The sequence below is a fragment of the Oncorhynchus clarkii genome, chromosome 5, assembly GCF_045791955.1.
Source record: "Oncorhynchus clarkii lewisi isolate Uvic-CL-2024 chromosome 5, UVic_Ocla_1.0, whole genome shotgun sequence".
In the NCBI taxonomy this organism is placed as follows: Eukaryota; Metazoa; Chordata; class Actinopteri; order Salmoniformes; family Salmonidae; genus Oncorhynchus; species Oncorhynchus clarkii.
The window spans coordinates 60,283,504-60,310,369 of record NC_092151.1 but is presented as its reverse complement, the minus strand read 5'-3'; the positions used below and the strand labels follow the sequence as shown (position 1 = coordinate 60,310,369).

The window sequence follows — 26,866 nt, the reverse complement described above, 5'->3', positions numbered from 1 at the left end:
AGTGCTACGGGGCGGTAGTTGTTTAGCTCAGTTACCTTAGCTTTCTTGGGAACAGGAACAATGGTGGCCCTCTTGAAGCATGTGGGAACAGCAGACTGGGTTAAGGATTGATTGAATATGTCCGTAAACACCAGCCAGCCAGCTGGTCTGCGCATGCTCTGAGTGCGTGGCTGGGGATGCCGTCTGGGCCTGCAGCCTTGTGAGGGTTGACACGTTTAAATGTTTTACTCACGTCGGCTGCAGTGATTGAGAGTCCGCAGGTTTTGGTTGCGGGCCGTGTCAGTGGCACTGTATTGTTCTCAAAGCGGGCAAAAACGTTATTTAGTCTGCCTGGGAGCAAGACATCCTGGTCCGTGACGGGGCTGGTTTTCTTTTTGTAATCCGTGATTGACTGTACACCCTGCCACATACCTCTTGTGTCTGAGCCGTTGAATTGCGACTACTTTGTCTCTATACTGACGCTTAGCTTGTTTGATTGCCTTGCGGAGGGAATAGCTACACTGTTTGTATTCGGTCATGTTTCCGGTCACCTTGCCCTGGTTAAAAGCAGTGGTTTGCGCTTTCAGTTTCACGTGAATGCTGCCATCAATCCACGGTTTCTGGTTTGGGAATGTTTTAATCGTTGCTATGGGAACGACATATTCAATGCACGTTCTAATGAACTTGCTCACCGAATCAACGTATTCGTCAATATTGTTGTTGGACGCAGTGCGGAACATATCCCAGTCCACGTGATGGAAGCGTAGATAGACATTGTAGAAATGTTTTAACAATAAATTTAAAAAATACAATGCAAAGCTTTCATTCAATTGCCCCGCCCTGTTGCACACAGCTTACATTCTCCCTAACACATAGATATATTTCTGATTTGACATGTAAATCTTTACCCTGTTACGGTCAACGCTGTTACTTTATTTGGTACTTAGACACTTACTATAGTCAACATTTTATTTAACCTCTTGGGATGGGGAAAAACTTTTTATATTTTTTATATTTATTTTTATTTTTTATGAAGTCAATCATGTGCTCTTTATGGCAGAATGTTAAAATAAAAAATATCACCGAATTGGTCACCGACTTGGTGGAACAACCCTTCCACTGTGCTGGACAGTGTATCCTACATATCAGTCTTGGGCTGCTGGGTCATCTTTGGTTGGAGCTGCTGCTCTTGTTCTGCACAACTGGGCCTAGTTGATTCTTGGGCCTCTGGGTGGTTCCACTTAAAAGAAGTGTGGGGGTGTGGGAGCCTCTCCCAATGACCGACCGTCCAATCATACTGTGGGAAAACTATACACATACTTACCTACACATGTATTGTATTTATGTACTCACGTACAGTACATGAACTTACACATGCATAAACAAATACATTTACGAGCGCACGTCTTACATCACGTATCAGGCACACGCACACTGCATATGTTTTACTAGTTTTTGTACACGGTTTTCTTTCGGCATTGTATCTCTTTTTCTAATCATAACATTGCTTTAAAGGGTACTACTGTATAAACCAAGTCCTAATTTCACAGTACAAAGATTTTAAGTATCCTTTTATTATACCCCACTAAATTTGCTGCAACATGAGAAGGGTCCATCACTTAGTTGATCCAGAAAGGAGAGATCTTACTAACATGTTTTGTCTGTCACCATCTCTGTGTCTCCAGGACCTGTCCTGCATCGATGACCTCTCCAACAACTCTCTGTTCTCCTCTCCGGCCGACTCTCTGTCAGAGTACGCCGATGCCCAGGACTTCATCCACGCAGACAACCTGGCCCACGTGCCTACACTATGGGACATAAACACACCAGCACAAAGCCAGCTGGAGGTGAGGGGACCCGACTACACACAGACCTCTTACTTTTTATGTTGACTATTTATTTATTTTATTCATGTAGCACACCCACTCTCACATTGTTTTCTTTTTCTCACACAAAACAATGAGACATTCATCAGCACATACATGCATCACCACACACTACTACCTAGATAAAAATATCTCTGCCAACTAACACCACTATGTTCATACTCACACAAACATGCTCACTCTAAAAACAAGACCAAGTGTCTGTGTGCTTAACACTCGACAGCAATTCTCAAATAAACGTCATGTACAGTAGGTAAATGTTGCCTCTAACCACTGATCCGGGGTCAGATATGTTTACAACCCATCTCCAGAAAGAGAGACTGTTAGGGAATATGACTCAGAAGTGGGAAAATGTTATTGGTTTGAGTCTTTGTGTTTTTCCTATTGATTCTATTGTTATTTTCTCCATTGTTTATCTATGTATTCTACACACTTTCTGTGCCCTTTGTTGCCGTTGGCTTTCACTAACAAGCAGACATGTCACTTATGTTGTTGTTCCAGAAGTTCTGACATTCATGACTCACACGACTTGGGTGTGACTTGCATCTTTTCATTTGGTTTGAATGCTTGTTTTTTGTTTGTTCTCCCTGCAGCTAAATGCCAACAGGTTTCAGGGTTTGAGCAGTTTGGAGGATATCTCTGCCATTATCAGCACCCCACCTTTGGGAGGATACCAGGTAGCCTCAACCCTCCAAATTTAATCTGACCTAAATTAGTCAAGTGACTGACTGAGGCCCATTTTGAAAAGCACAAGAATGTGGAGATGGAGTCAAAACTGACTGCATCATTTTAAATATGCCACACTAACTTAAAAATAAGTTTAGCATAACTTGAAACCCACATTAATTATTGCTCCCTTTTTTGCGGACATTACAAAAACACAGGTTTTGAAATCTTGTGTAAATATATTGAGTAAAACAGTTAACTTCTCTGTTACTCTTAGTGAGCCCCTCCTACAAACAATAGTCTATTTCTCTAACCTATCCACTCAGGCTCTTAATGACCTTATTAATGAGCATCAGGACAAGTAATTGCAGGTCAGCTAATGATCAGTTAATTAGCTCTGTCAACCCGTTGACCTGTAACCATTCACTATGATTTAGACCTTTTTTTAATTTCACCTCATATCTATCTTGTTTCTGTCTTGTCCAGTTTGTTGAGGTTATTTTTACTTATCTTCCTCACCTGCACTGATCTGGAAAGAGGGGCCCTTTGCTTTCACTTGTCCAGTTTTATAATATCAGTGTAGATGGACAGGAGGCAAATAATAGACATGATATGAACTACATTACCCATATCCCTTTGCTTATGCAGGTTCAGAGAACCCAGACTCCGGCAGAAGAGGAGGAGGAGGAGGAGGAGACAGAGGAGCTGGGACATGTAGACACTTACGCCGACTACAAACCATCCAAATGTATGCTTCCTGACACTACTCTCAAGACACTATGTGTTGTCCTGGTTGCTGTTTTTGTGTTTTTCTTTGTGGAAGGAATTTGAATTTTGCAATTAGTCATATTTTTCAGTGACATTAGTACACAACTACTCATACAGGGAATAATAATATCATCTGATACGGATAGTTAGTCTGTGAGGGATTTAGTAAAATGTTGCCTGTCTGTTCAACATTTAAATGATCTCCCTCTTTTGTCCTTCCTCAGCTACCATAGGGATCTCCCACCCAGACATAGTGGTGGAGACCAACACGCTGTCCAGCGTCCCTCCTCCTGACATCACCTACACTCTATCCATTCCTAACCTCACCATCAACTGTGGCCTGCTCTCTGCCCTGCAACTCGAGGCCATCATCTACGCCTGCCAGGTAACACTCACCTTTATCACCTCTGACCTCACCCGTCTGGTCTGGCAGGAACAAGTTCAAGTATGTTTTAGAAACTGTATTTAGTGTTATCTTCAGCTGTGCATTTGATACCTCTCTGTGTAAGTTGTTCAATAGTATGCGGTGGTTTTATTAAATGCCTGTCTTTTATAAGAGTGTCGACTAAATGACTACAATGTGAAGTGTTAGTTACCGATGATGTGTGTACAGGAACAAGTTCAAGTGCTTGGAAAAGTGTGTGGTTCATAAATAAAGGGTATATTATACAATGTCTTTAAACGCGTTCTACTGTATTGCCTACTTTAGCTGTGGAGTTTCTATGTTCAGTATTTGTTCAATATATTATCCTGCTGTTTAATTGAATGCTTGTATTGTAAGTCACGTTGTCTATTAAATGACTTCAATATGACATGTATACGTTAGTCATAGTGTATGTCTGTATACACATGTGAACACCGTGCGCCATGTGTGTTCCCAGCAACATGAGGTGATCCTGCAGAACAACCAGAGAGCAGGCTTCCTGATAGGAGACGGGGCCGGAGTGGGGAAGGGCCGTACGGTGGCCGGCATCATCCTGGAGAATTACCTTAAAGGAAGGAAGAAAGCACTATGGTAAGACACTATATTCCTTCTACTATTACTACACTCAATACATTACCCAGCCTAGCTCTGTTTCTCCCTACCTTATAGTTATATCCTACCATTACGTAGGTGGGTGTCTCCCTGCCTAATAGATTTAAGTTTGAGTGGTTTCGATTGTAAAACGTTAGTTGTAATGGATATTGCGTCAGACTGGGGCCTTTGTGACCTGCATTAGAAACCATCAATGAAAGTCAGTGCCATTGATTACTACCAACCAAATAAACCTGTTTCACTTGTGCGTCATGCTTGTTTTGTAAAGATGCACTCATTCTCCTCTTCCACCCCTCAGGTTCAGTGTGTCCAATGACCTGAAATACGACGCAGAGAGAGATCTCAAAGACATAAATGCTCCCACTATTCCTGTGCATGCCTTAAACAAGGTGAGACAATGAGAAAGGAATATGTCAAACAACCATTACAATTACTGTATGTTGTCTTCTGAGGGTCTGTAAGCACAAATGCTGTCTTGTTTAACCTCTGCTTGTGTCGCTTTCTGTAGATAAAGTATGGCGACACAGCTACCTCAGAAGGAGTCCTGTTTGCGACATACTCTGCTCTGATTGGTGAGAGTCAAGCAGGAGGGCAGCGCCGCACCAGACTCAAGCAGATCCTGGACTGGTGCAAGCCCGGCTTTGACGGCGTCGTATCCTTATACACTACACTACCACCTTGGTCACTATTAACCTGATAATATCTGATTGTAGATGATCCGGGTCCATGGCTCTATCAGGATTTCTGTCTACGTATAGAATTGTTGTAAATTGACAATCCAGTCAATGCACTGGCCATCCTAGAACTACTGCATGTTCTAACCGCTATTACTGAAGCGAGCCCTAAAATAAGAACAAATACGTCCTGATGAAATTGCCCGTCTAGCATGGCCATCTCGTACAGTGACTACCAATTATCCTTGAACATAAGTTTAGCTCAATCAGCATGTTTACGCTGGGCAGGTTCACATTGTAGCAGCGTTTTCCCCTTGACCATGTTCCTAGATTGTGTTTGACGAATGCCACAAGGCCAAGAATGCCACGTCCACCAAGATGGGCAAGGCCGTGCTGGACCTGCAGCACAAGCTGCCCCTGGCCAGGGTGGTTTATGCCAGTGCCACAGGTGGGCCTTTCTCACACTGTACCTGGACCTCTGTCTTCTCTTTCACTATCGCTCTTTCTCACAATGCCTGTACTTTAGGACTGTTTGTCTACTTGTTCCTGTCTGATTTCCCGCTTTATCTCATTCAGCCTGTTTTTGACTTCCTCTCCCTCCCGGTCTTTCTTTCAATTCCTCTGGGTCTCTTAGTTATACTCGTTCTCTGTCGCTCGCTCTCTCTGTATCAATATCTCACCCCTGCTTCTCTGTCGCCCTTCAGGTGCCTCTGAGCCAAAGAACATGATTTATATGAGCCGCCTGGGGATCTGGGGCGATGGCACGCCTTTCAAGACCTTTGATGATTTCCTGCACGCCATCGAGAAGAGGTCTGGCCTCATTCCACACGCCCTTTTCCTGATTTATATCACCATCTTATAATTAAAATGTATATGATTATCTATGTTGTGAGAATAACATCTTGTAATGGTTTGGCTACCAGACCAGTCCTGGTATTTAGAATACAGCATAGCTGACAGGCTGTGTGGTTTGGCTTTTTGGTTGACAGGGGTGTGGGCGCCATGGAGATTGTTGCAATGGACATGAAGGTGAGTGGGATGTACATCGCCCGGCAGCTGAGCTTCTCAGGGGTGTCCTTCCGCATCGAGGAAATCAGCTTGGACGATGACTTCAAACTGGTCTACAACAAATCTGCCAAACTGGTGAGCGACTGAAGACGTGTGCATGCGTGCGTTAGGTCCAGGAATTGCCAAGGACCTTGCGGTACGATATCACAATACTTAGGTGCCGATACAATATGTAATGAGATTCTTACGATTCTATATGTATTGCGATTCAATACTGTGATTTTATGTTCCAAACATATTGATCACTATATGTATGCATGTAAACTCGGCAACAACAAAAAAGTCCTCTTACTGTCAACTGCGTTTATTTAAAGCAAACTTAACGTGTAAATATTTGTATGATCATAACAAGATTCAACAACTGAGACAAACTGAACAAGTTCCGCAGACATGGGATAATGTGTCCCTGAACAAAGGGGGGTGGTCAAAATTAACAGTCAGTATCTGGTGTGTCCACCAGCTGCATTAAGTACTGCGGTGCATCTCCTCCTCATGGACTGCACCAGATTTGCCAGTTCTTGCTGTGAGATGTTACCCCACTCTTCCACCAAGGCACCTGCAAGTTCCCTGATATTTCTGGGGGAATGGCCCTTGCCCTCACCCTCCGATCCAACAGGTCCCAGACGTGCTCAATGGGATTGAATTCCGGACGCTAGCGTCCCACCTCGACAACAGCCAGTGAAATTGCAGGGCGCTAAATTCAATACAACAAATGCCATAATTAAAATTCCTCCAACATACAAGTATTATACACCATTTTAAAGATAACTTCTTGTAAATCCAACCACCGTGTCCAAGTTCAAAAAGGCTTTACGGAGAAAGCACACCATGCGATTGTTAGGTCAGTGCCTAGTCACAGAAAACTATACAGCCATTTTCCAGCCAAGGAGAGGGCTCACAAAAGTCAGAAATAGCAATTAAATGAATCACTAACCTTTGATCTTCATCAGATGGTACTCAAAGGACTTCATGTTACACAATAAATGTGTGTTTTGTTCGATAAAGTTCATCTTTATGTCCAAAAACCTCAGTTGAAATTGGCACGTTATGTACAGTAATCATTGTCTCAAACAAACATCCGGTGAAAATGCAGAGAGCCACATCAAATTACAGAAATAAACATTGATTAAAGATACAAGTGTTTAACATACGTTTAAAGAAACTTCTCCTTAATGCAACCTCTGTGTCAGATTTCAAAAAGGCTTTACGGCGAAAGCACACTACGCGATTATGTTAGGTCAGTGCCTAGCCACTAAAACCATACAGCCAAGGAGAAGGCTCACAAAAGTCAGAAATAGCATTAAAATTAATCACTTACCTTTGATGATCTTCATCTGGTGGCACTCCCAGGTCTCCTTGTTAGACAAATGTTTGTTTTGTTTGATAATATCCCTCCTTTATGTCCAAAAACCTCAGTTTTGTTGGTGCGTTTAGTTCAGAAATCCAAAGGCACAATGTACGCTCTCAACATCAAGAGGAAAAGTCAAAGTACAATAAAAGTTTGTAGAAACATGTCAAACGATGTTTAAAATCAATCCTCAGGTTGTTTTTGTCATAAATAATCAATCATATTTAAACCGGACAAAAGCTTCCTCAATAGAAAAGGAGAAACAAGAAATGGCGCTCCCGATCACGCGCAGGGCTCATGGCTGGAAGTAAGATATGAAGGACCAATACTGATGTTTTGGTTCAGGTATCACCAACTAGCGCAAAAATAATATATTTAACTTCAGATTTTTTTTCGCCCCCCATCACTAGTGTGCATGCAGGTAGGTAGAATGTGTGATTTGTTTTTATGTGGAGAAATGTGACCGGTGACTGCATTTGTTTGTGTGTAGACTGTGTGATTGCTAGTAAATTTACCGGTGTGTGTGTAGTGATGTGTGAACTGTGTGTAACTGCCCTGTTACAGTATGTCTAAAGATGTGACTTGTATGTGTGTGTCCTCAGTGGGCGGAGACTCTGGCCGTGTTCATGCGTGCAGCGGATGAGCTGTGCTTGGTCAGCAGGAAGTCCCTGTGGGGTCAGTTCTGGTCTTCTCACCAGCGCTTCTTCAAATACCTCTGCATCGCCGCCAAGGTCCGCTGCCTGGTGGAGCTGGCCAATAAGGAGCTGGAGGCTGGCAAGGTGAGACTGACCAGCACTTGTATTCATTTATTAATCCTTTATTTAACCATGATTGTCATTTAGATGGGATTCTCTGGCCAAGAGGCGTTATCACAATTATCCCTGCATTTGAATGGGCAAGGAAAATAGAGCCATGTTTTTCCTTGTTGATATGTTTAAGTGTGACATTGACTGGATCGTGTCTTGTTTCTCCCCTCCCCAGTGCATTGTGATTGGTCTACAGTCTACAGGAGAGGCCCGAACCAGAGAGGTCCTGGATGAGAACGATGGACACCTGGACAGATTCGTATCCGCAGCAGAGTAAGTCCTGTGTCCTTGGCTCTCTGAAGCCTTGGTAAGTACAGTATTGGAGCAAATTGATCTTTGTCTCAGCCCTGACTCAAACCTCACACACAACACCACAGCTTTCATCTAGTGTAACCAGAACTTTTCTGTCTGACGCGCCTGTGGTTTTCACATGAATCAGTTGTCTGTTGCCGGGTACATTACCGGTTCCTAGTTAAAAGACATTCCATTTGTCACTCTCCAGCTTCAGTCAAAGGTTTAGTCAGAACCCGTCACTTTTCTCAAACACCACTACCTGAGGGTGTAGGATGAATCTTCCCCTAGACACTGATCCAAATTCAATTCATCTGTTTTCCCAGCTAATGGTTAAGGGCTAGGATTTGGGGAGGGTAAGCTGATCCTAGATCTCTACCTGCAGTCATGTTCTACCTGGGAGCATAGCTTGGTGTCAGGCTGGAAATTACCCTCTCTGTCTGTCTGGACCGTCTGACCCTGGGAGACATGAAATGTATATGATAAGGTCAATCAGAGCTTGTCACTCACATCTCTATAACCTGTCAGAACTATCCTGACATCCTGTTAGCCTTCCACAGTGGTAGATTCAGATGATAACCGTCTGTCTGTCTGGTCTTTTCTCCTCAGGGGGGTGTTCAAAGCTCTGGTACAGAAACACTTTCCCTCTGAGAAGCCGAGGAGAGAGAAAGCGCCTGGAAACAAGAGAAAACGTACGTCAACTAAAATACTAAGAGCTCTGCGCTCCCCCTGTGAGGTGCTTCGTCTAAATTAGCATTTGTGTTGTCAGGTCAAGAGTTTGCGTATATAACAGGGGTGTAACGGTATTAGTACCGACCGTACGGTACGGGGTCCTCGCTTTTGTCCACAACTCAAACTAATACATGAAAAAAACACAAGGCCTATGGGATGTGCGTATGCTGCGTTGTAGGCCTCTGCCTCATGAGTAAATCTAAGATAATTCTATTAAAACAACTACATTGTAATCAAAGTTTAAATCTTAATTGGCACATTTCAAACTGTCCTTTTGTGAGGTGCAGACGGGAACTAGTTCTGTACGAGGTTGAGTGGTTTGCGAAATCTTGGCTTCCCGGTAGATTCCAACGACGATGGACAGAGAGTTGTGGATAACACATAACGGTATGATGCCACGTTCAATGAGAATATGCAGCTGCCAACACCTCAAATATGTTGGCTCATTTACGTCATCCCTGTATACCAGAGCAAGACGGAAACGCTAACATGATGACCAAACCAGTTCCGCGAGTGCATGTTGATTTTGTCTATCCCTACCGGACGTGTTCATGACACACAGGTTAAAATACCAAAACCAACTATATTAAGGCCGAAACGCATATAAAACATAGCTAGCTTACTGTTGCTAGCTGATTTGTCCTGTGAGATTAACATTGGGTTGTTGTTTTACCTGAAATGCGTACAGTATGGTCACACAACATCGTGTGTTCTCTACACCGACATTTTATCCAAAGATAAAAGGGGAAATCTAGTTAGTTTTTAGTTTGTTTTTCTTTGATTAATCTTGTCTCGTTCATTCTTCTTCTGTGGATTTTATATGGTGGTTGGCAACTTTAAGGTGCATTACCGCCACCAACTGGACTAGAGTATGGACCTCGTTCATCGTTCAATCACCCAATGAGTAGATGGGAGAGGCGGGACTTGCATTGCGTCAAGCGTTTAAAATAGAACCAAGTCCTATTATAGCGCCTGGCTATGCAGACGCCCTTTGACGTTCGCGAGCAGTTTGGATGAAATTATTGAATGTATGCGCATGCAAGGCGGGTGGTCTGATCAGCGTGTCAGAAACAACAACGACAACAGCCCATTTCTCGGTGACAAGAGCAATAGGTAGGCTATGTTTATTTTTTACACCGCAGATATGCGCCCATTCTCGGTGGTTGAAAATAGGGGGTTTTAGCACCTTGTGAAAGTGCTAGAGACATGTTATGAACTTCCCTCTTGCGGGAGATTACCCCAAAGCGGGAGATTACCCCAAAGCGGGAGATGTACCGTGCTACAGACACACCCCCTTTATGAGTGTCCGCATCTGATGGAGGCAGTGTTGTGGTGCGTTTGTAACCAAGTGGGAATTTACCACATGAACGGCCCCTCAAACTGGTAATTACTAGTGGGAAACTCATCCATCCTGAGCACACACTTCTCCCACATGCTGACCTCTGACGTCAACTACTAAGGAAATGGCCTCTATAACAGTATTTCCGGGCAGTTAAATGCAACAACAAAACATTATTTATCAAAAGCCATCTATTAATGTGGTTTTTGAACTCTAGAATTTGTTTAGAAGCATTTAGAACCATTTAGCCAATCGGCAGTTCTCAACGAGTTCAAATCACATGAATGCATCCAACTGTTATTTACAACATCATAACGGTTAAATTTCCACATCCTACATGGTCCCACCTCACAGCGTCCGAGTGGAAACTTGAAAGGCCCAACATAACAATCCGGTCACAACAGACCATGCCAGGACCATTGCAAATACTGAACATTATGGGTGGCATTTAATTTTCCTGTCTTACCAAAACCAAACCGTGTGACCCCAAAACCACAATACGTGGTGAACCGTTACACACCTATTATATAATGATAATAGCAATTTTATTTTTATATGTTGCAAAGTGTTGCCTCATCACATCCGGTTAAAATCTCATCATGGACTATTCAGGTGAAGCCACTGAGCCACAGTCTGAATTCACTCATGTGCGTTCTGTCCACTAGGTAAGCCCAGGGGCCGGCAGCCCAAGTTCCCAAAGCACACCATGGTGGATCCGGGGGGTGTAATCAACATCAGTGACGACAGCAGCACGGACACGGACGGCATGGACACCGACTCCAACTCCTCACCCGACTCCCTGCTGGACAACAACAACGACGACGACGTTATCTTCGTCGACAGTAAAAACACTTGGCAGACATTTGGGGGGCATCTTCCTGTGGTCTCTCCTTGGTGGTTTTATGACTGTGTGACTCTGGTTACAGTTGTTAACATGCCTCTCTGTCTGGGTTTGGTTGGGTTCTCTACAGCCAGGATAGAGGAGATGAAGCAGGACCTCCTGAACAAGATCGCTGACCTGGGGAAGGAGCTACCTCTGAACACTCTGGATGAACTCATCGACAAGTTGGGAGGTCCAGAGAAAGTCTCGGAGGTACGTACCCCTATGTTGCAGAGACGTGTCCATTCCACCTGATAGAAAAAGAGTACTCTGAAAGAGAGACATTTGAATGAAGTAGGTGTAATGTGAGGGCTCCATCAGAAAAAGGGTGAGATGAATACTGGATACGAACTGGGCTGTAGTTCTCCGTTGATGCCTTCTAACCTCTTTTGTAGATGACTGGTCGTAAGGGGCGTGTGGTGCGACGGCCTGACGGGAGCGTGCGCTACGAGTCGCGTGCGGAGCAGAGCCATACCATCGACCACATCAACCTTAAGGAGAAGGACCGCTTCATGTGCGGAGAGAAGGTGAGACACTGGACTGGACCGCTATTTGAGCACCAGGCAACCTCTCTAGAAACATTCAACATGTATCACAAGTGGCTCTGCAAGTCGAAGGACCTCGCTCACAGAATGTGTTTGTTCTTGCTTAGAAAATCACGATCCTGTGATATCTTATGACAGCATACCACAGCATTATTCTGTGGTCTGTCTTGCAGTGTTAGTGTTTTTATTTCTATCCGCTAACCTCCTTCCCGCTCTCCTCCACTCCTCTCTCCTCCTCTCCCCAGCTGGTGGCCATCATCTCAGAGGCGGCCAGCTCGGGCATCTCCCTGCAGGCAGACAAGCGGGTGAAGAACCAGTGTCGGAGGGTCCACATGACACTGGAGCTGCCCTGGAGTGCAGACAGAGCCATTCAGCAGTTTGGTGAGTCTGGAGAGGACCAGGGGTTAAAGGTCAGGAGTCAGATAGATAGGTTAGGTTAGGTCGTGTTCATGGTTAGGGTCAGGGTTAGACTCTCCTCAATGCAGGTTACACACACACTGTCACTCAGTGTGTGTAACCTGTAATCTCTCTTCACACAATCCACTGCTAGATGTGTTTCACCCTAGCCTGATAAAATGTAATTTCATTAGTATCTGCTGCCTCTTCAAATGGCCTCCCCTAAAGACAGATTTCATAAATTGATGTATATCAAATTAAAATGTTTTGTCTTTTTGGACCTAAGGAGGCGAGACATTCTAATGATTAGAATGAGTCACATTTATTAATGCTGAGAAACTTAATTTGGAGGTGGTGCAGTTTTGTCTGGCTGCAGGGAGAGAGGTGTTCAACTAAATCAGAATAATATAATTAGCCTTAATATCCTGTGCTGTCTGCTAGATATACAGCAATTTTGCACCCAACAACAGTGGAAAAGCAGGCCTGTGCGCACACACACATTGCGGTCTGTGAATGAATTGTTTGCAGTAATTAACTGACTTCCCGTCAGCCGTGCTCCCTTGGGGAGCAACTTACTGCGTGGGTTGGCATGTGTGGGCCTGATTGACAGACTCTGTTTACACTAACAACAATACACACACACACAAACAGTCAGGTGGCCTAGGTGTTCCAGGAAAAATATGTTCCATAGAAAAGATGTGCTGGGTGGCTCTTGGTAAGACACTTCTCTATTCAGACACAGATTTACCAGGAAATCAGCCTCTGTTCATACATCATTGAAATCAACCTAACCAACTTGTTCCATCTGAGTCTGTCTGTTCTGACTGGTCTTCCTCCTCTGTGTGTGATTCACCAGGTCGTACCCATCGCTCCAACCAGGTGACGGCTCCAGAGTACATCTTCCTCATCTCTGAGCTGGCCGGGGAGAGACGCTTTGCCTCCATCGTGGCCAAGAGACTGGAGAGCCTGGTACGTGTGGCTCTTACCTCAACTACTACACATCCCATAAGTCTGTGTTTTACTGGAGTGAAGATTGGTATGCTGAGCTAATAACTTAGGAGCAGGGGCCACCCTTTTTTCCCGTAGTCAGTATATCTCTCCCCCCACCCCCCCACTATCACACCCTGTCTAGGCACTGCTCTTTCCTATTGACCAGCTGCTCTGTATAGTCACCTATAGTTCACATAAACACCTTTCACGCAACATTTCAAACCCAGGAAATGCCTCCGGTCCTCCTTTGGTCTGAATAATAAGGTTATTTTCAGACTTTGGAACACACCCAGTGGTAGCAGTGGTGTCAATTCAGTGCCTCTATGCTTTAGGTGTCTGAAGTTGAGAAAAATGTGTTTGTAGCTGGTGTTTCAGTATATAAGACTTTAGTATTAAGTGTGTTCCTATGTCCAGGGTGCATTGACCCACGGTGACAGGAGAGCCACAGAGTCCAGAGACCTGAGCAAATACAACTTTGAAAACAAGGTATGCACTGGCTTGAATTACGCCAACAGTGATCATGCTTCCGCTTGTATAGAAGTCAAATTGGCAATACCTGTGATTCGTTGTGTTGGAGATTCTTGGGGGATGGACAGTGTCCTGACCTCTTAAATGACTTGTATCCCTATTTGTATTCTCTGTAGTATGGTACCAAGGCTCTAGATAAGATCACCAAAGCCATCCTGGGTCACATTGAGAGCAAGGTGTCCCCTCCCAAAGGCTACCCCGGGGGCGATTCCCTGTTCTTCAGAGGTATGTTGAGTGCGTGTCCCAAACATTATGCAAGTCCTGTCCAAAGCTACATTGAAATAATGACTTTATTCCCTGTTTCAGACATGAAGCATGGCATGATGGACGTGGGCATCTTCTGCAAGGAGCCTCGCTTTGGTCTCAGTACTGAGAAAGACTGCAGCATCACCAAGTTCCTCAACAGGATCCTGGGCCTGGAGGTCCACAAGCAGAACTCTCTGTTCCAGTACTTCACTGACAACTTTGACTACCTGATCGAAAAGGACAAGAAGGAGGGCAAATACGACATGGGCATCTTAGGTATAGAGTTCCAACACTCACACTAGGCAGCATTTCTACATTACAGTATGGAGACTCTCTTAACATGAGGTGGTAGTGGTGCTTGGATATTTTATGTCTACACATAAAACCCGAGTCAATAAAAGGGTGCACTTTCCCATATTTATTTAATTTGTATTTATTTAACTAGGCAAATCGGTTAGGAACACATTCTTATTTACAGTGACGGCCTCCCCCTTGCCAAACCCTAACCCGGATGACGCTGGGCCAATTGTGCGCCGCCCTATGGGACTCTCAATCACAGCCGGTTGTGATACAGCCTGGAATCGAACCAGGGTCTGTAGTGACGCCTCTAGCATTAAGATGCAGTGCCTTAAACCCCTGTGCCCCTGGGCCCCTTAGGTTGTATAGTAAAGGCCAACTATACACATTTAGAACCATATGCTGCATATGAATAGCATTCCACATACCATTCAAACAAATCCGCCGTGCTGCATTTGGCCTTCCTAGAATATTCTTCCATGAACAGAAGCATGAGGCTGATAGCTTGTGATGGTACTGAGGCTCTGTATAGAGATGATAGATATGTCTCCTGACTGGAACACTGTGTCCTGTCTTTCAGATCTGGCCCCAGGTAACGATGAAATCTATGAGGAGAAACAGGAAACCTTCATGACGGTGGGTAACCCCCAGGACGGACAGGTTGTGCTCTACAAGGTAGGCATCACTCCCAAGGTACATTGGTACATTATTCATGTACAATATGATTATCAATCTATATTTTTACAGTGACGCCTCATACAAAAGTTGCATGCTGATCTGTGTTTTGTAACTAAATCAGTGCTGTTGCCTCTTCTCTGGCCTGAAAAGTAGACATTACATCTCAGAGACTAAACCTATAAATAAAAACAAAACACTTCCTATCATTGACGCGACACAACAAAAGAGTAGTGTTTCCCACATACACAACCAAAGAGGCAAAGAGATAATTACTAGTGTCTCCGGCTTCCTGCCTTGCCTTCGCTGCAGGCTAACCTAGAGTTGACATTTCAAACCAACACAACCAGGACCGAGAGCTGTGCGTGCAGGCGCGGGAGGGGGGGGTGGGTGGGTTTGGGCACTGATTTTTGTGTGTGTTAGAATATTGACTCATGCCTATAGTGGGTACTTTCTGCGTATTGCTTTCCCATAGGGCAGCTACTCTAACCTTTGCCCTCTGCCCTGTCACCCCTATAGATCAGCGTGGATAGAGGGATGCCCTGGGAGGAGGCCTACGAGAAGGCCCAGAACCTCAACAGTCTTGACGAAGGCTTCTACCTCTCCTACAAGGTGAGTCTAGCTGGCTACCATAGAGCAGAGAGCGATGCTCTGCATGTCCCAGCACGCATACTGATGCAGTACCAGGAAGCCTGTGATACTGTGAGTCCCTGTACCTCCTCAGGGCTCAATCAGCGCTGGAACAGCTTCCAGACTGGCTGTTTCCCAGAGGTGAATGACAGTTCAGATGGGTCCAGTTTCCTCTGTTCAATTCTCTGTTCTTTGGAGTGGGGCTCTTTCATCCCACATCAAGGGAGTAGAATGGAATTGTGAACCTAAAGAAGGATCATTTTATTCAGTATTAATTGTAGTGGCAAGAGTGAACAATATACACTGTCTCGTTCTTCCTGATGCAGTTTTTTTTTATTATACTGTAGTTACATTCACTTGGTTCATACAATTCAACAAAGAAATTACTATTCAGTCTACAATTACCCTCCAGGCAAACACACACACACCCAGTTAAACGCACTATAAATCTTCCGCTTCTTTCTTGATTTGATTTATTGGTGGTTTAAAACAATTGTACAGACAGAGTTCAATAGTGCCCAGAGGAAAACACATGAAAGTATTTTACAGAACTTTAAAATAATTTCCGTCTCCTATGTGTTCCTCAGTTGCGGGGGAACCACCCTTGTGTGCTGCTGGCGGAGCAGGGCCGAGGGAGGAACTTCATCGTCTACAAGCCCAACATCGGCAAGCAGGCCCACCCTGAGAGCCTGGACAACCTGCAGCAACGCTACCGCAAGGTAGGGCTCAGTCTGACACACACACCGTGCACACACAGGGACACACCCACACGGATAGAAGTCTGTTGGTCGGCTGATGGAACAGCTATCGGGTTTACTGACATGCACACAGGTTTCCACTCAGAACACGGCAAAGAGATTTGTCTTTGTTGTTTTGCGGGAAATGTCTCTGTTGTGGTTTTCTGTGGTGTATGTTTCCCTCTAGTGGAATAAACAAAGTAGTGAAACAGGAAATACAGTCCTGTTTCTATCCTGTAATGTAAGGTCCAATATACATACAAACAGGTGTTTAACATGGGGTTCCCCTCGTAGGTGACCCCAGACCAAGCCAAGGACAGCTGGGAGAGCCAGTTCAACTTCTCCTTTGGGAAATGTAGCCATGCTAACTGGAACGGGAAGTGTAAGAAGATCGAGGAGGGACAGGAGTGTCTGCAGGGTATGCGTCTGCGCCAGTACCACATGCTGTGCGGGGCGCTGCTGCGTGTCTGGAAGCGCGTGGCTGACGTGGTCTCTGACATCACCAGCTCCAGCATCCTGCAGATTGTACGCCTCAAAACCAAAAATAGTAACAAGCAAGTCGGTGAGTACTCAACAACTTCATGCAATTCACACACACACACACACACCATCACTGAATGTCTTGGCAAATGTGTTTTTTCAGTGGCCAAAATCAAACGGCACAACAGGCTATGCTGCTATCAACTGAGCCAAATTATCGACTTGTATAAACAAATGTAAACATAATACCCTCTCTTTCTCTCCTAGGTATAAAGATCCCAGAAAACTGCGTGGCCCGTGTGCGAGTGGAGCTTCTCAAAATGGATGAGGAGGTAAAGAGGAGGCGCAAGGAGAGGGAGCAGCATGCCCAGGAGCAGAGGCTAGCCGAGCAGCGGCAGCTTCAGGACATACACCTGCTTGCCAAGCCCTACAGCCAGCCCCACAGCCAGTCTCAGAGCCACAGGACTCAGAACTTCCACCAGAGCCTGATCCAGGCCAAGCCTTTACAGGTCAAGCCTCTACTACAGCCCAAACCCCAGCCCAGCCCGATCAACCAGCTCCCCAGCATGGCCAGCATCTTCTCCCACTTCCCCCACCACTTCCCCTCCCTGCCCCCAATGCAGCCCGCTCCAACCTCCACCACCAAGCCCTTCCGGGTTGGGGAGGAGGTCCTGGACCTGACGGTGAGCTCCTCTCCCTCCCCAGACAGCACGGAGGGAGTCCTGGGCCTGATCAGCCTGACAGGGGGCTCCGACTTTGACCTGGAGAGACTGATATCGCGGCACGCACTCGCCGCCCAGAACACAGCACACATTCTGCAGCAACCTCTACAGCCACCGCTGATCAAACAGCGGCAGCTACAGTCGCCACAGCAGATACAACCACAGCTACAGCAGTGGTCAGATCAGCCTTTAATCAACAGCGCCCACCAGGACTACTATATCCTTGACCATCCAGACTCTCTGCCTTACTCTCTGTCCAGCCAGACAGCTACTAACCCCTCCACCTCTTCTACCTCTTCCTCTTCCTCCAACACAGTGGCTCATGTCTCGTCCCCCTCTCACTTCTCCTCCTCGGCCCTTGCCCCCTCAGAACAGCAGCCCCTCCCTCTAGCCAACAGCCACTGCAGCACGGACACACTCATCAACGCGCGCGAGGTCCTGGACAACATGATGCGGACCAGTGTGGACCGCCAGTCAGTTATCCAGTACCAGCCGAACGAATGGGACTCTGCGTAACAACCTCTTCAGTGTGGCTGTCTGTCCTCTAGCTGCTGAGCGGGAACGCTCCCCTCAGGGCCTAGTCACACCACTGCCTGTCCTGTGCTCTTCTCTTCCCCATCCCTCTCCAGGCTCTGGATCCACAGGCCAGGGGCACGTTCACGAGACCAAATGGTTTGGTCTCATTCGGAGATGGTGAACGAATGACCCGGGTGGAATTGGCCGGGTCCCTTCATTGAGAGAGTAGGGGGGCTCAAAACCACAGTTTCTACACCGAGACTTGACTCATTTGAAGAAACACAATTCCACCTGGGTTTGATTTTGTTTTTAAGAATATCAAAAGGGCATGTGCTTTTTAAATGATCCATCACAGTTGGAATTGTGTTGCTTTGTTGAGGAAATCACAATGTATAAACATATTTTTCTAGAACCACAGCTTCCCCTTCTGGTTATGTTGGGTATCATTGGTAACGTTGCTGGCTTCCAACTGCCTTTCATGCACATCTGTTGTGTGTTTGCTTTTCTGTGTTGCCTCATCACCATTGCATCGACTTGAATTGGGCGATCTTGCAACGCTTGGTTTGTTTAAACCAAGGGCTCCACTCAAAAACTTCAAACTGGAAAAATCAACACAGGGCAGATTGGTTCATAGGGGTGAAATGTTTTAGTTTTAGCCCCTTCCTCTCCCTTGTGTCCCCCTCTCCCTGCAGTTTCTATCATCACTCACGCCTGTGTCTCGCTTTTTAAAAAAGAAGGGAGGGGGAAAAGAAAAGTCTGCCATTGTAACAGTGCCTTTGGAAACCTACTTAAATGTAGTCTTTGAAACCCATATAGGCCTAATGTATAGATTTATACTCGAAGCATTGGCATCTTAATTTATTACATTTGTATTTAACTTACCCCACTGTTGAATCTATGATGGTGGTGGGCCAGGGATAGCCCCCACACCACAACTCAGTATGTGTATGCCTGTCTGTGGACCCTACACTATAGCGGTCTCTTCAGCCCATCGGCAGACTGTGTTGGAACCCTGCTTTCCCAGGCCTTGTGATAAACCGAGAACAGGGGTTAGATGGGATAGATACTGCTGGTTTAATGCAATTGGGTGGATGGTTTTAAAATGGTGTCAAATATCCTGCTTTAAGTCTACACAACATTCATCCAACGATGTGACCCATGGTTTGCTTTTCATTTGAAGTTCTCAGGAAAGTGTCGAGTGCATTTGTTATTTTGTTTTGTTCAACTTTCTGACCAATATTAATATGAATTTGTTTTAGTCCATATTATATGTATATCGTATATTACATTTCAGAATCTGTGAGATCTGTCTGTCTTTGTGAAATGGATGCACTGTATTTTGTTCATGAGAAGCCTGGGTAAGTTCAACCAATCAAAAGCAATAAACAAGACATTTAGAAGTCTAAGTACTGTTTATGCTCCACAGCCGAAGGTTATAGATTCACCTGTGCATGGTAAGAATTGTATTCCTCTTTCTTTCTGTTCTACTCGTAGTCTGTAGTTAAAGACATCTGAAATACTTATGAACTTTGTATAAACATTGTGATGGGGATAAAAGCAATGTGCTCTTGATGTTTTTGTCATCCTTGTTATTATGATAATTATAATTGTTATTTATATTTAAGGGACATGTTGTTTTTAGATTGTTATCCTGATGATACTTTTGGTCAGGGATGTTTCTAGTTTTCAAGATTATAAAAACAAAAAAATAAGTTTATAGCCTGCCACCAAATAATATTGCACTGTGCTGTACAGGGTGGTTGGTTTGTTTCTTTTCAGTTCTTTTATCTGATTCTGCTTGTGACTTAAGTAGAATCGTTCCAACTTTTACAGCTTCTGCCAGAACTTTAGAATGCAAAGAGATACCAAAGTATTCCACCCCCCTGTAGTTACTGGCTAGATCTGACCTATTATAGCAATCTCAGGAAGAAATCTTAGACATGTATTGATTGGCGGGGAGTTCAGAGAAATGTTATTGTTTTCCCTAACAACAGTGGTGAAACTAACCAATACACATTTTAGTACTATTTTATTTCTTCATTCTGTGCTGCGACTCTTGCTGTATTTTTTTATGTTTGAGACTTGTGATGGGTTTGTTTGTCGGTAAGTGTTGTGAATTGTTGGTGATTTTAAGTGTTTATGCTATCTTAGGACAAAGATCAAATTCTGTTTCTTTTATGGAACATTATCTGTTGTCGTCTTTTTTTTAATACATTTTAATGCTGACAAAGATTTTGAGCAGATTTGCACTTGGATATACTTGTATGTGCAGATTCTTTACCCACTTTCTGACAGATTCAAACATAACCCAGACATCCAATAGCTCAGGCCCGTGTTCTCGTAGTTACCCATGTCATAGCCCTCTCTCTCTCTCTCTCTCTTGTGCTTCAGATTGTCCTAAATATAATTCCTCATCAGGCACATTCCAATAAATCCAAACATTTTCTCAATCTAACAGTTTGTGTCCCATGCTTCACCTATGGCCAATGGACTGTGTGGTATAACGCTCACATGAAGTAATATGCATTATAAACCTGGGGGAAACGGACAAACACGGTTTGAAAAAATTAACAGCAATTTATCTTTTAGCTAGGTCTTTTTCATTTTCCGAAATTTGCACTAAGAATGGCATAATCAAGTTACTGTTGTCTGTTAACATTGAGAGTTGCAAGCTTGTTGTATTCCTGACCTTTTGATGGATTGCATTTTTGTATAACTGTAACCATCCTTGTTTCTTCAGCTTTAAAAAAAAAAAAATAGTACACATTTTTTTTGAAGTATCACATTAAAATAATTTATTGCTAACAAAAACAACTAAAAACATGCTACTGATTGTATGTATTTTTAAACAAAGGCTATTTTTTCTGTAAACTGTGTTCAGCACTTTTATTCTGGGTTGTGCTTTTGTTTTTCTATATATTTATAATTTAGATCGAAATGTATATATTGTAAAAAAATATATTAAAAGCCTTTCGACTAATTCTTTAAAGGTTTTCTACTCATAACAAAAGGAAGGAATATATCATAGTGCAATCTTAACTTTGTAAACCAACAACAAATAAAACTGAAGATTGCGAAAATGGTGTTTACCTTTTTTTTATTGTGAATAAAGACCTTCTGGAGCGGCTGTGGCCTATACGTGCATAAATGAACACATACACTTCTTAAACAGATGGTGATTAATACTTCTGACTACGGCTCCGTTTACACAATTCTGATATTTTCCGTTTACACGGCCCAATTCGGATCTTTTGTCCAATTATTGTCAAAAGACCAATATGGTGGAAAAGTTCTGAATCGGCTGCCTGTGTAAATACAGCCCAAGGCCTTTATTTCATGTGACAGACTGACTTTGCTATGCAGAGTCCTTGCAAGTCCTCACATCACTGGAGTGATGTGACTGATTTCAGGACAACTTGGGTTAACTCCCAATTCTTCCCAAAATAGAGGCAGTACCAATTATGTGTATATAAACTCTGGATATTTGATGCTGTGTATTGGCCAATTAGAGGCTTTGAAGCCACATTCTATAGAGCTGGGTTTCCCAAAGTCGTTTTTTTGCCCTAGCACTACACAGCTGATTCAGATAACCCAAAGCTTGATGAGTTGGTTATTTTAATCAGCTGTGTAGTGCTCAAGCAAAAAACAATGTCCACCCAGGGAGGGCCCCAGGATGACTTTGTGAAACCCTGCTATAGAATACCACAGTATAACTTATAATACCCATAAAACCTAGAGGTCAAACAGGGAAATGGTTCCAATCATTTTTCCCATAGGGGATTTTAGAAACACTTCAAATAAGGGCTGTGATTGGTGTAGGCTTATCCTGGTGAGGTTTTGATAACCGTGTAAATCTCTCTAGGAAAAGGTGACTTTTCAATATATTCATCTGGATTTATCCTCCAAAATAAAACGAATCAGCTGCTAATGTGGCTATCATAAAGAACTGCAAATGCCATGATAATCTGGACGAATTGAGTTGAGACTGCTGAATTGAGGCAAAGGTATGAATCTATCTGTTCGCTAAATGTAGTAATGAATAAATAGGTTAGATTCCTTTAAATTGACACAACCTGATGGCAAATGTATCCGCTAGATATGACATCCAGGGATTTGTAGTTTTACATTATGCTAATTTGCATTTTTGAATCTGAGATTTACATGGTTACCAAAACGTCACGCCAGGGTAAACCTACACGAAACGCAGCCCTTGTTTTAAGTGTTTCTAAAATCCCTTATGGGAAAAATGATTGGAACCATTTCTCTGTTTGACCGCTAGGTTTTCTGGGTATTATGACACTTCCACATGGCAGCCGGTGGTTTCAAAGCCTCTAATTGGCCAATTATTAGCATTAGCTATGAATGACTACTCCTGAGATGTGCCAATTTGGTACTCCTCGGAAGGTGCAGTCCTCCATAGGAATTCATTTTTATTTTTACCTTTATTTAACTAGGCAAGTCAGTTAAGAACAAAATCTTATTTTCAATGATGATGAAACATCCTCAGTAGCCTATACCATGAAATTGCCTCACTTCATGTTAAACAAACTAGTCTACCATTTTGAACTAAGCAAGCTGCTAAATCGTTCATTTTGCCCAGGCTACTGTAGGCTATCTGAAATTAGATGTAGGCCTATCAAGTGCTATATGCTACTTGTATTTTAGTCAGTAGGCCTAGCCACGGTCTATTGAAATGACAAGTCAATCTCGTAAATAGGCCATTTATAACGGTTTGTGTAAAAACGCCACAATTGACACACAATAGCCTAACATTCGATTTGTTTCGTTTAATAAGGGTGAAGTATGTCTTGAGACATATCCAAATTCCTTTATTAGTCACATTAGCTCACAATAATTATTATTTTGATTGAAAACACAATTTTGCTTCTTAGGTCATTAGGAGTTAAATCGACATTTCTTCTTAATTCACTCGATAACGGGGAGGGGGTTTATAGGCTAAATATGGCAACTCCTCTTGCTGCGAAAATAAATGTTTGGGTTAGTTTCAAGGTCTACCCTGGTGGTGGTGCTCGTGCTTCAAAGTTATGTAGCAATCAAAGGTGACAACAATGCATGCCATGGACGTTTCCCGATTGCTTTGAATGGTCAAAATTATAGTGTACGAACACTTTTAAAGCCTCAAAGGAAAATATCATAATCCAACCTTCAAAACGAGTCATTTTTGACGAGCCACAGAGTTCAAATAGCTACTGTAGGTAACTTTGCTATTTAGCTTTCTAGCACATTCAATAACTTATTTGTAAACAATTGACAAGCTAGCTAGTTAGCTACCACATGTTCTTGTCAAACTGTCAACAGAGTAGCTAGCAAGCAACACGATATGCCATATAACAGTCTAATAACTACTTGAGGGCAAATAAATCCGATTTGTTTCTAACTTCAAACCTCCAACACAGGTAGTTTGAAATATCTTGAAAGATTCCATGTGCTTTTTGGCTGTTCAAACTGCAGGAAAAGGAACAGATTCTAAAAGGATATACAGTTGAAGTCGGAGGTTTGCATACACCTTAGCCAAATACATTTAAACTCAGTTTTTCACAATTTCTGACATTTAATCCCAGTAAAAAATTCCCTGTGTTAGGTCAGTTAGGATCACCACTATTTTAAGAATGTGAAATGTCAGAATAATAGTAGAGAATGATTTATTTCAGCTTTATTTCTTTCATTACATTCCCAGTGGGTCAGAAGTTTAAATACACTCAATTAGTATTTGGTAGCATTGCCTTTAAATTGTTTTAACTTGGGTCAAACGTTTCGGGTAGTCTTCCACAAGTTTCCCACAATAAGTTGGGTGAATTTTTCCATTCTTCCTGACAGAGCTGGTGTAACTGAGTCAGGTTTGTAGGCCTCCTTGCTCGCCCACAATTTTCTATAGGATTGAGGTCAGGGCTTTGTGATGGCCACTCCAATACCTTGACTTTGTTGTCCTTAAGCCATTTTGCCACCACAACTTTGGAAGTATGCTTTGGGTCATTGTCCATTTAGAAGACCCATTTGCAACAAAGCTTTAACTTCCTGACTGATGTCATGAGATGTTGCTTCAATATATCCACATAATTTTCCTTCCTCGTGTAACAGTATAGCTTCCGTCCCTCTCCTCGCCCCTACCTGGGCTCGAACCAGGGACCCTCTGCACATATCTACAATAGCCACCCTCGAAGCATCGCGCCACAAAAGCCATGGCCCTTGCAGAGCAAGGGGAACCACTACTTCAAGGTCTCAGAGCGAGTGACGTCACCGATTGAAACGCTATTAACGAGCACCACCGCTAACTAGCTAGCCATTCCACTGGAATTGTGATAACGTGAATTAGAAGTGAAAAAATCTGTCTGTAAAAAATAATGCTTTTAGGTCTTAATTTAAGGTTAGGGTTAGGCATAAGGTCAGCAGTGTGGTTATGGATTGGTTGGTAGCTAGTGGGCAGGACAGGATGAAAAAAGGGGACACACTTTTTTCACAGCACTTTGATACAAACTTATTTTCCCTAACCTTAACCTCAGTCTCCTAATCTGCTATGTTAATTATCCTAACCTACTGCGAAAAAGTAACTTCGGTTTAAATATCACCTGCGTCCTGCTAACCCTCAACACGGGGGCCCCACAGGGGTGTATGCTTAGTCCCCTTCTGTACTCCCTGTTCACCCACGACTGCGTGGCCACGCACGACGGTGGTAGGCCGGATCACCGGCGACGATGAGACCAGAACCACAATCTCTCCCTCAACGTTAGAAAACGGGGGGCGAGCACGTCCCATGGACGGGCTGCAGTGGATTGGGTTAAGAGCTTCAAGTTCCTCCATGTCCACTAAGAATTTTAAATGGTCCACACACACGCGCATCGTCGTAAAGAAGTCGCAACAGCTCCTCTTCCCCCTCAGGAGGTTGAAAAGACCAAATCATGTCCCCCTGCCCCCAAAAATGTAAACTGTTTTTAGATTGACGTTGCTAACTACTGTACTTATTTACCTCACCATCTAGCTAGCCAGACAGCTAAATAAAACTAACATTAGCTAGATAGCTACTGTAACTGCTATTGTATGTAGATTGCACTTCAATGGCATTCCTTGAGGAGATTTTTTATTTTATCTTTCCAACTAGGTGAAGTACTATGAAGGCACCACTTCAAGAGGCGCAACATTCAGAGAAATTTGTTAAGCAGTTAACTACTATTACATACCTGGACAGATTTAGCTTTGTACAACTATTCTTCAACAACCATTTTCCATCTAGCTAGTTGGTCATCTACATGTTGCTAGCTATACATATAGTTCAGTGGAGGCTGCTGAGGGGAGGATGGCTCATAATAATGTCTGGAATGGAGTAAATGGCATGGTATCAAACACATGTGGTTGATACCATTCCATTGACTCCATTCCAGCCATTTTTATGAGCCATCCTCCCCTCAGCAGCCTCCACTGATATAGTTATGTCTGTCATATTGAGGTATCAATCTATAAGTTAAACCTGATAAATCAAATGGATAGGTGTAAGCAATTATGGTAATTCCAAATGTCACGGCCCCTCCTCTGCAGTGCAGGGGCGGTTTCTCCTGCAGGCAGAGGAGGGTCATTAGTGATTGGAGTCACCTGGGCTCAGGGTATTTAAACTGCTTCACTAATCTCTCTGCTCCTCCAGGTATGATCCTGTTTGTTTGTTCCTTTGTAGTTTTACTTACTTTTACTTAATATTTCATATTCACACACACAGATTCATGCATCCCTGCATCCCTGCACTTTACATTATGATACTTTCACACCTCATTCCCTTTTCTTTTTTTAAAGTTAATAGTTTTGGTTTACAATAAAGAACATTTTTGATTGGCCTATACCTGTTGTTCGTGTCCCCTCATTTTTGCCACAGGCTATGAGCCGGCCTGTGACACAAATGTACTTCGACTTGAGTGTTTCAACAACTCTTCTCTTCCAACTTGTTAGGCAATCATATAGGAGGGTGATTTTTACTAAGGAGGAGAAAGAGGCCGTGCTGACCGATGCATGGTGGCAATTTCGGAGTGAAGCGCATGATTGCCAAAATCAATCTACACTTCTTCTGATGGGGAATTGTCTTTAAAAAAAAAAAAGCCCTTTCTCCCCAATTTCGTGGTATCCAATTGTTAGTAGCTACTATCTTGTCTCATCGCTACAACTCCCGTACGGGCTCGGGAGAGACGAAGGTTGAAAGTCATGCGTCCTCCGATACACAACCCAACCAAGCAGCACTGCTTCTTAAAACAGCGCGCATCCAACCCAGCCGCACCAATGTGTCGGAGGAAACACCGTGCACCTGGCAACCTTGGTTAGCGTGCACTGCACCCAACCCGCCACAGGAGTCGCTGGTGCGCGATGAGACAAGGATATCCCTACCGGCCAAACCCTCCCTAATCCGGACGCCGCTAGGCCAATTGTGCGTCGCCCCATGGACCTCTCCAGTTACGACAGAGCCTGGGCGCGAACCCGGGGTCTCTGGTGGCACAGCTGGTGCTGCAGTACAGCGCCCTTAACCACTGCGCCACCCGGGAGGCCCCCTGATGGGGAATTGTCAAGGAGGTGGACAGCTGGGCAAGGGAAGTTACCTTTTGTTTATCAATCACATTCTATTATATCTGAAATGAT

The 26,866-nt window shown here is 43.8% G+C and overlaps 1 protein-coding gene across 4 annotated transcripts in view; it reads left to right on the top strand.

Annotated features, from left to right (window-relative positions):
- Nucleotides 1-21,315, top strand: part of LOC139409138 (protein strawberry notch homolog 2-like) — a 105,140-nt gene extending 83,825 nt beyond the window's left edge. For 2 of the 4 annotated variants that reach the window (XM_071153890.1, XM_071153892.1), the window contains 26 exons: nt 1,665-1,826; nt 2,459-2,542; nt 3,180-3,279; nt 3,524-3,684; nt 4,181-4,314; nt 4,634-4,724; nt 4,844-4,987; nt 5,340-5,457; nt 5,714-5,819; nt 5,999-6,152; nt 8,028-8,204; nt 8,407-8,504; nt 9,132-9,214; nt 11,259-11,435; nt 11,565-11,686; nt 11,869-12,000; nt 12,264-12,399; nt 13,271-13,383; nt 13,819-13,890; nt 14,049-14,157; nt 14,239-14,454; nt 15,056-15,150; nt 15,670-15,762; nt 16,368-16,499; nt 16,812-17,079; nt 17,265-21,239. In XM_071153890.1, the coding sequence (XP_071009991.1) occupies nt 1,665-1,826; nt 2,459-2,542; nt 3,180-3,279; nt 3,524-3,684; nt 4,181-4,314; nt 4,634-4,724; nt 4,844-4,987; nt 5,340-5,457; nt 5,714-5,819; nt 5,999-6,152; nt 8,028-8,204; nt 8,407-8,504; nt 9,132-9,214; nt 11,259-11,435; nt 11,565-11,686; nt 11,869-12,000; nt 12,264-12,399; nt 13,271-13,383; nt 13,819-13,890; nt 14,049-14,157; nt 14,239-14,454; nt 15,056-15,150; nt 15,670-15,762; nt 16,368-16,499; nt 16,812-17,079; nt 17,265-18,235 (4,248 nt within the window). In that variant the 3' untranslated portion in view covers nt 18,236-21,239. Of the gene's footprint in view, nt 1-1,664; nt 1,827-2,458; nt 2,543-3,179; nt 3,280-3,523; nt 3,685-4,180; nt 4,315-4,633; nt 4,725-4,843; nt 4,988-5,339; nt 5,458-5,713; nt 5,820-5,998; nt 6,153-8,027; nt 8,205-8,406; nt 8,505-9,131; nt 9,215-11,258; nt 11,436-11,564; nt 11,687-11,868; nt 12,001-12,263; nt 12,400-13,270; nt 13,384-13,818; nt 13,891-14,048; nt 14,158-14,238; nt 14,455-15,055; nt 15,151-15,669; nt 15,763-16,367; nt 16,500-16,811; nt 17,080-17,264 lie in introns of all 4 variants that reach the window. The other 2 variants (XM_071153888.1, XM_071153889.1) reach the window with 2 other exon arrangements.
- Nucleotides 21,316-26,866: the final 5,551 nt, after the last annotated feature.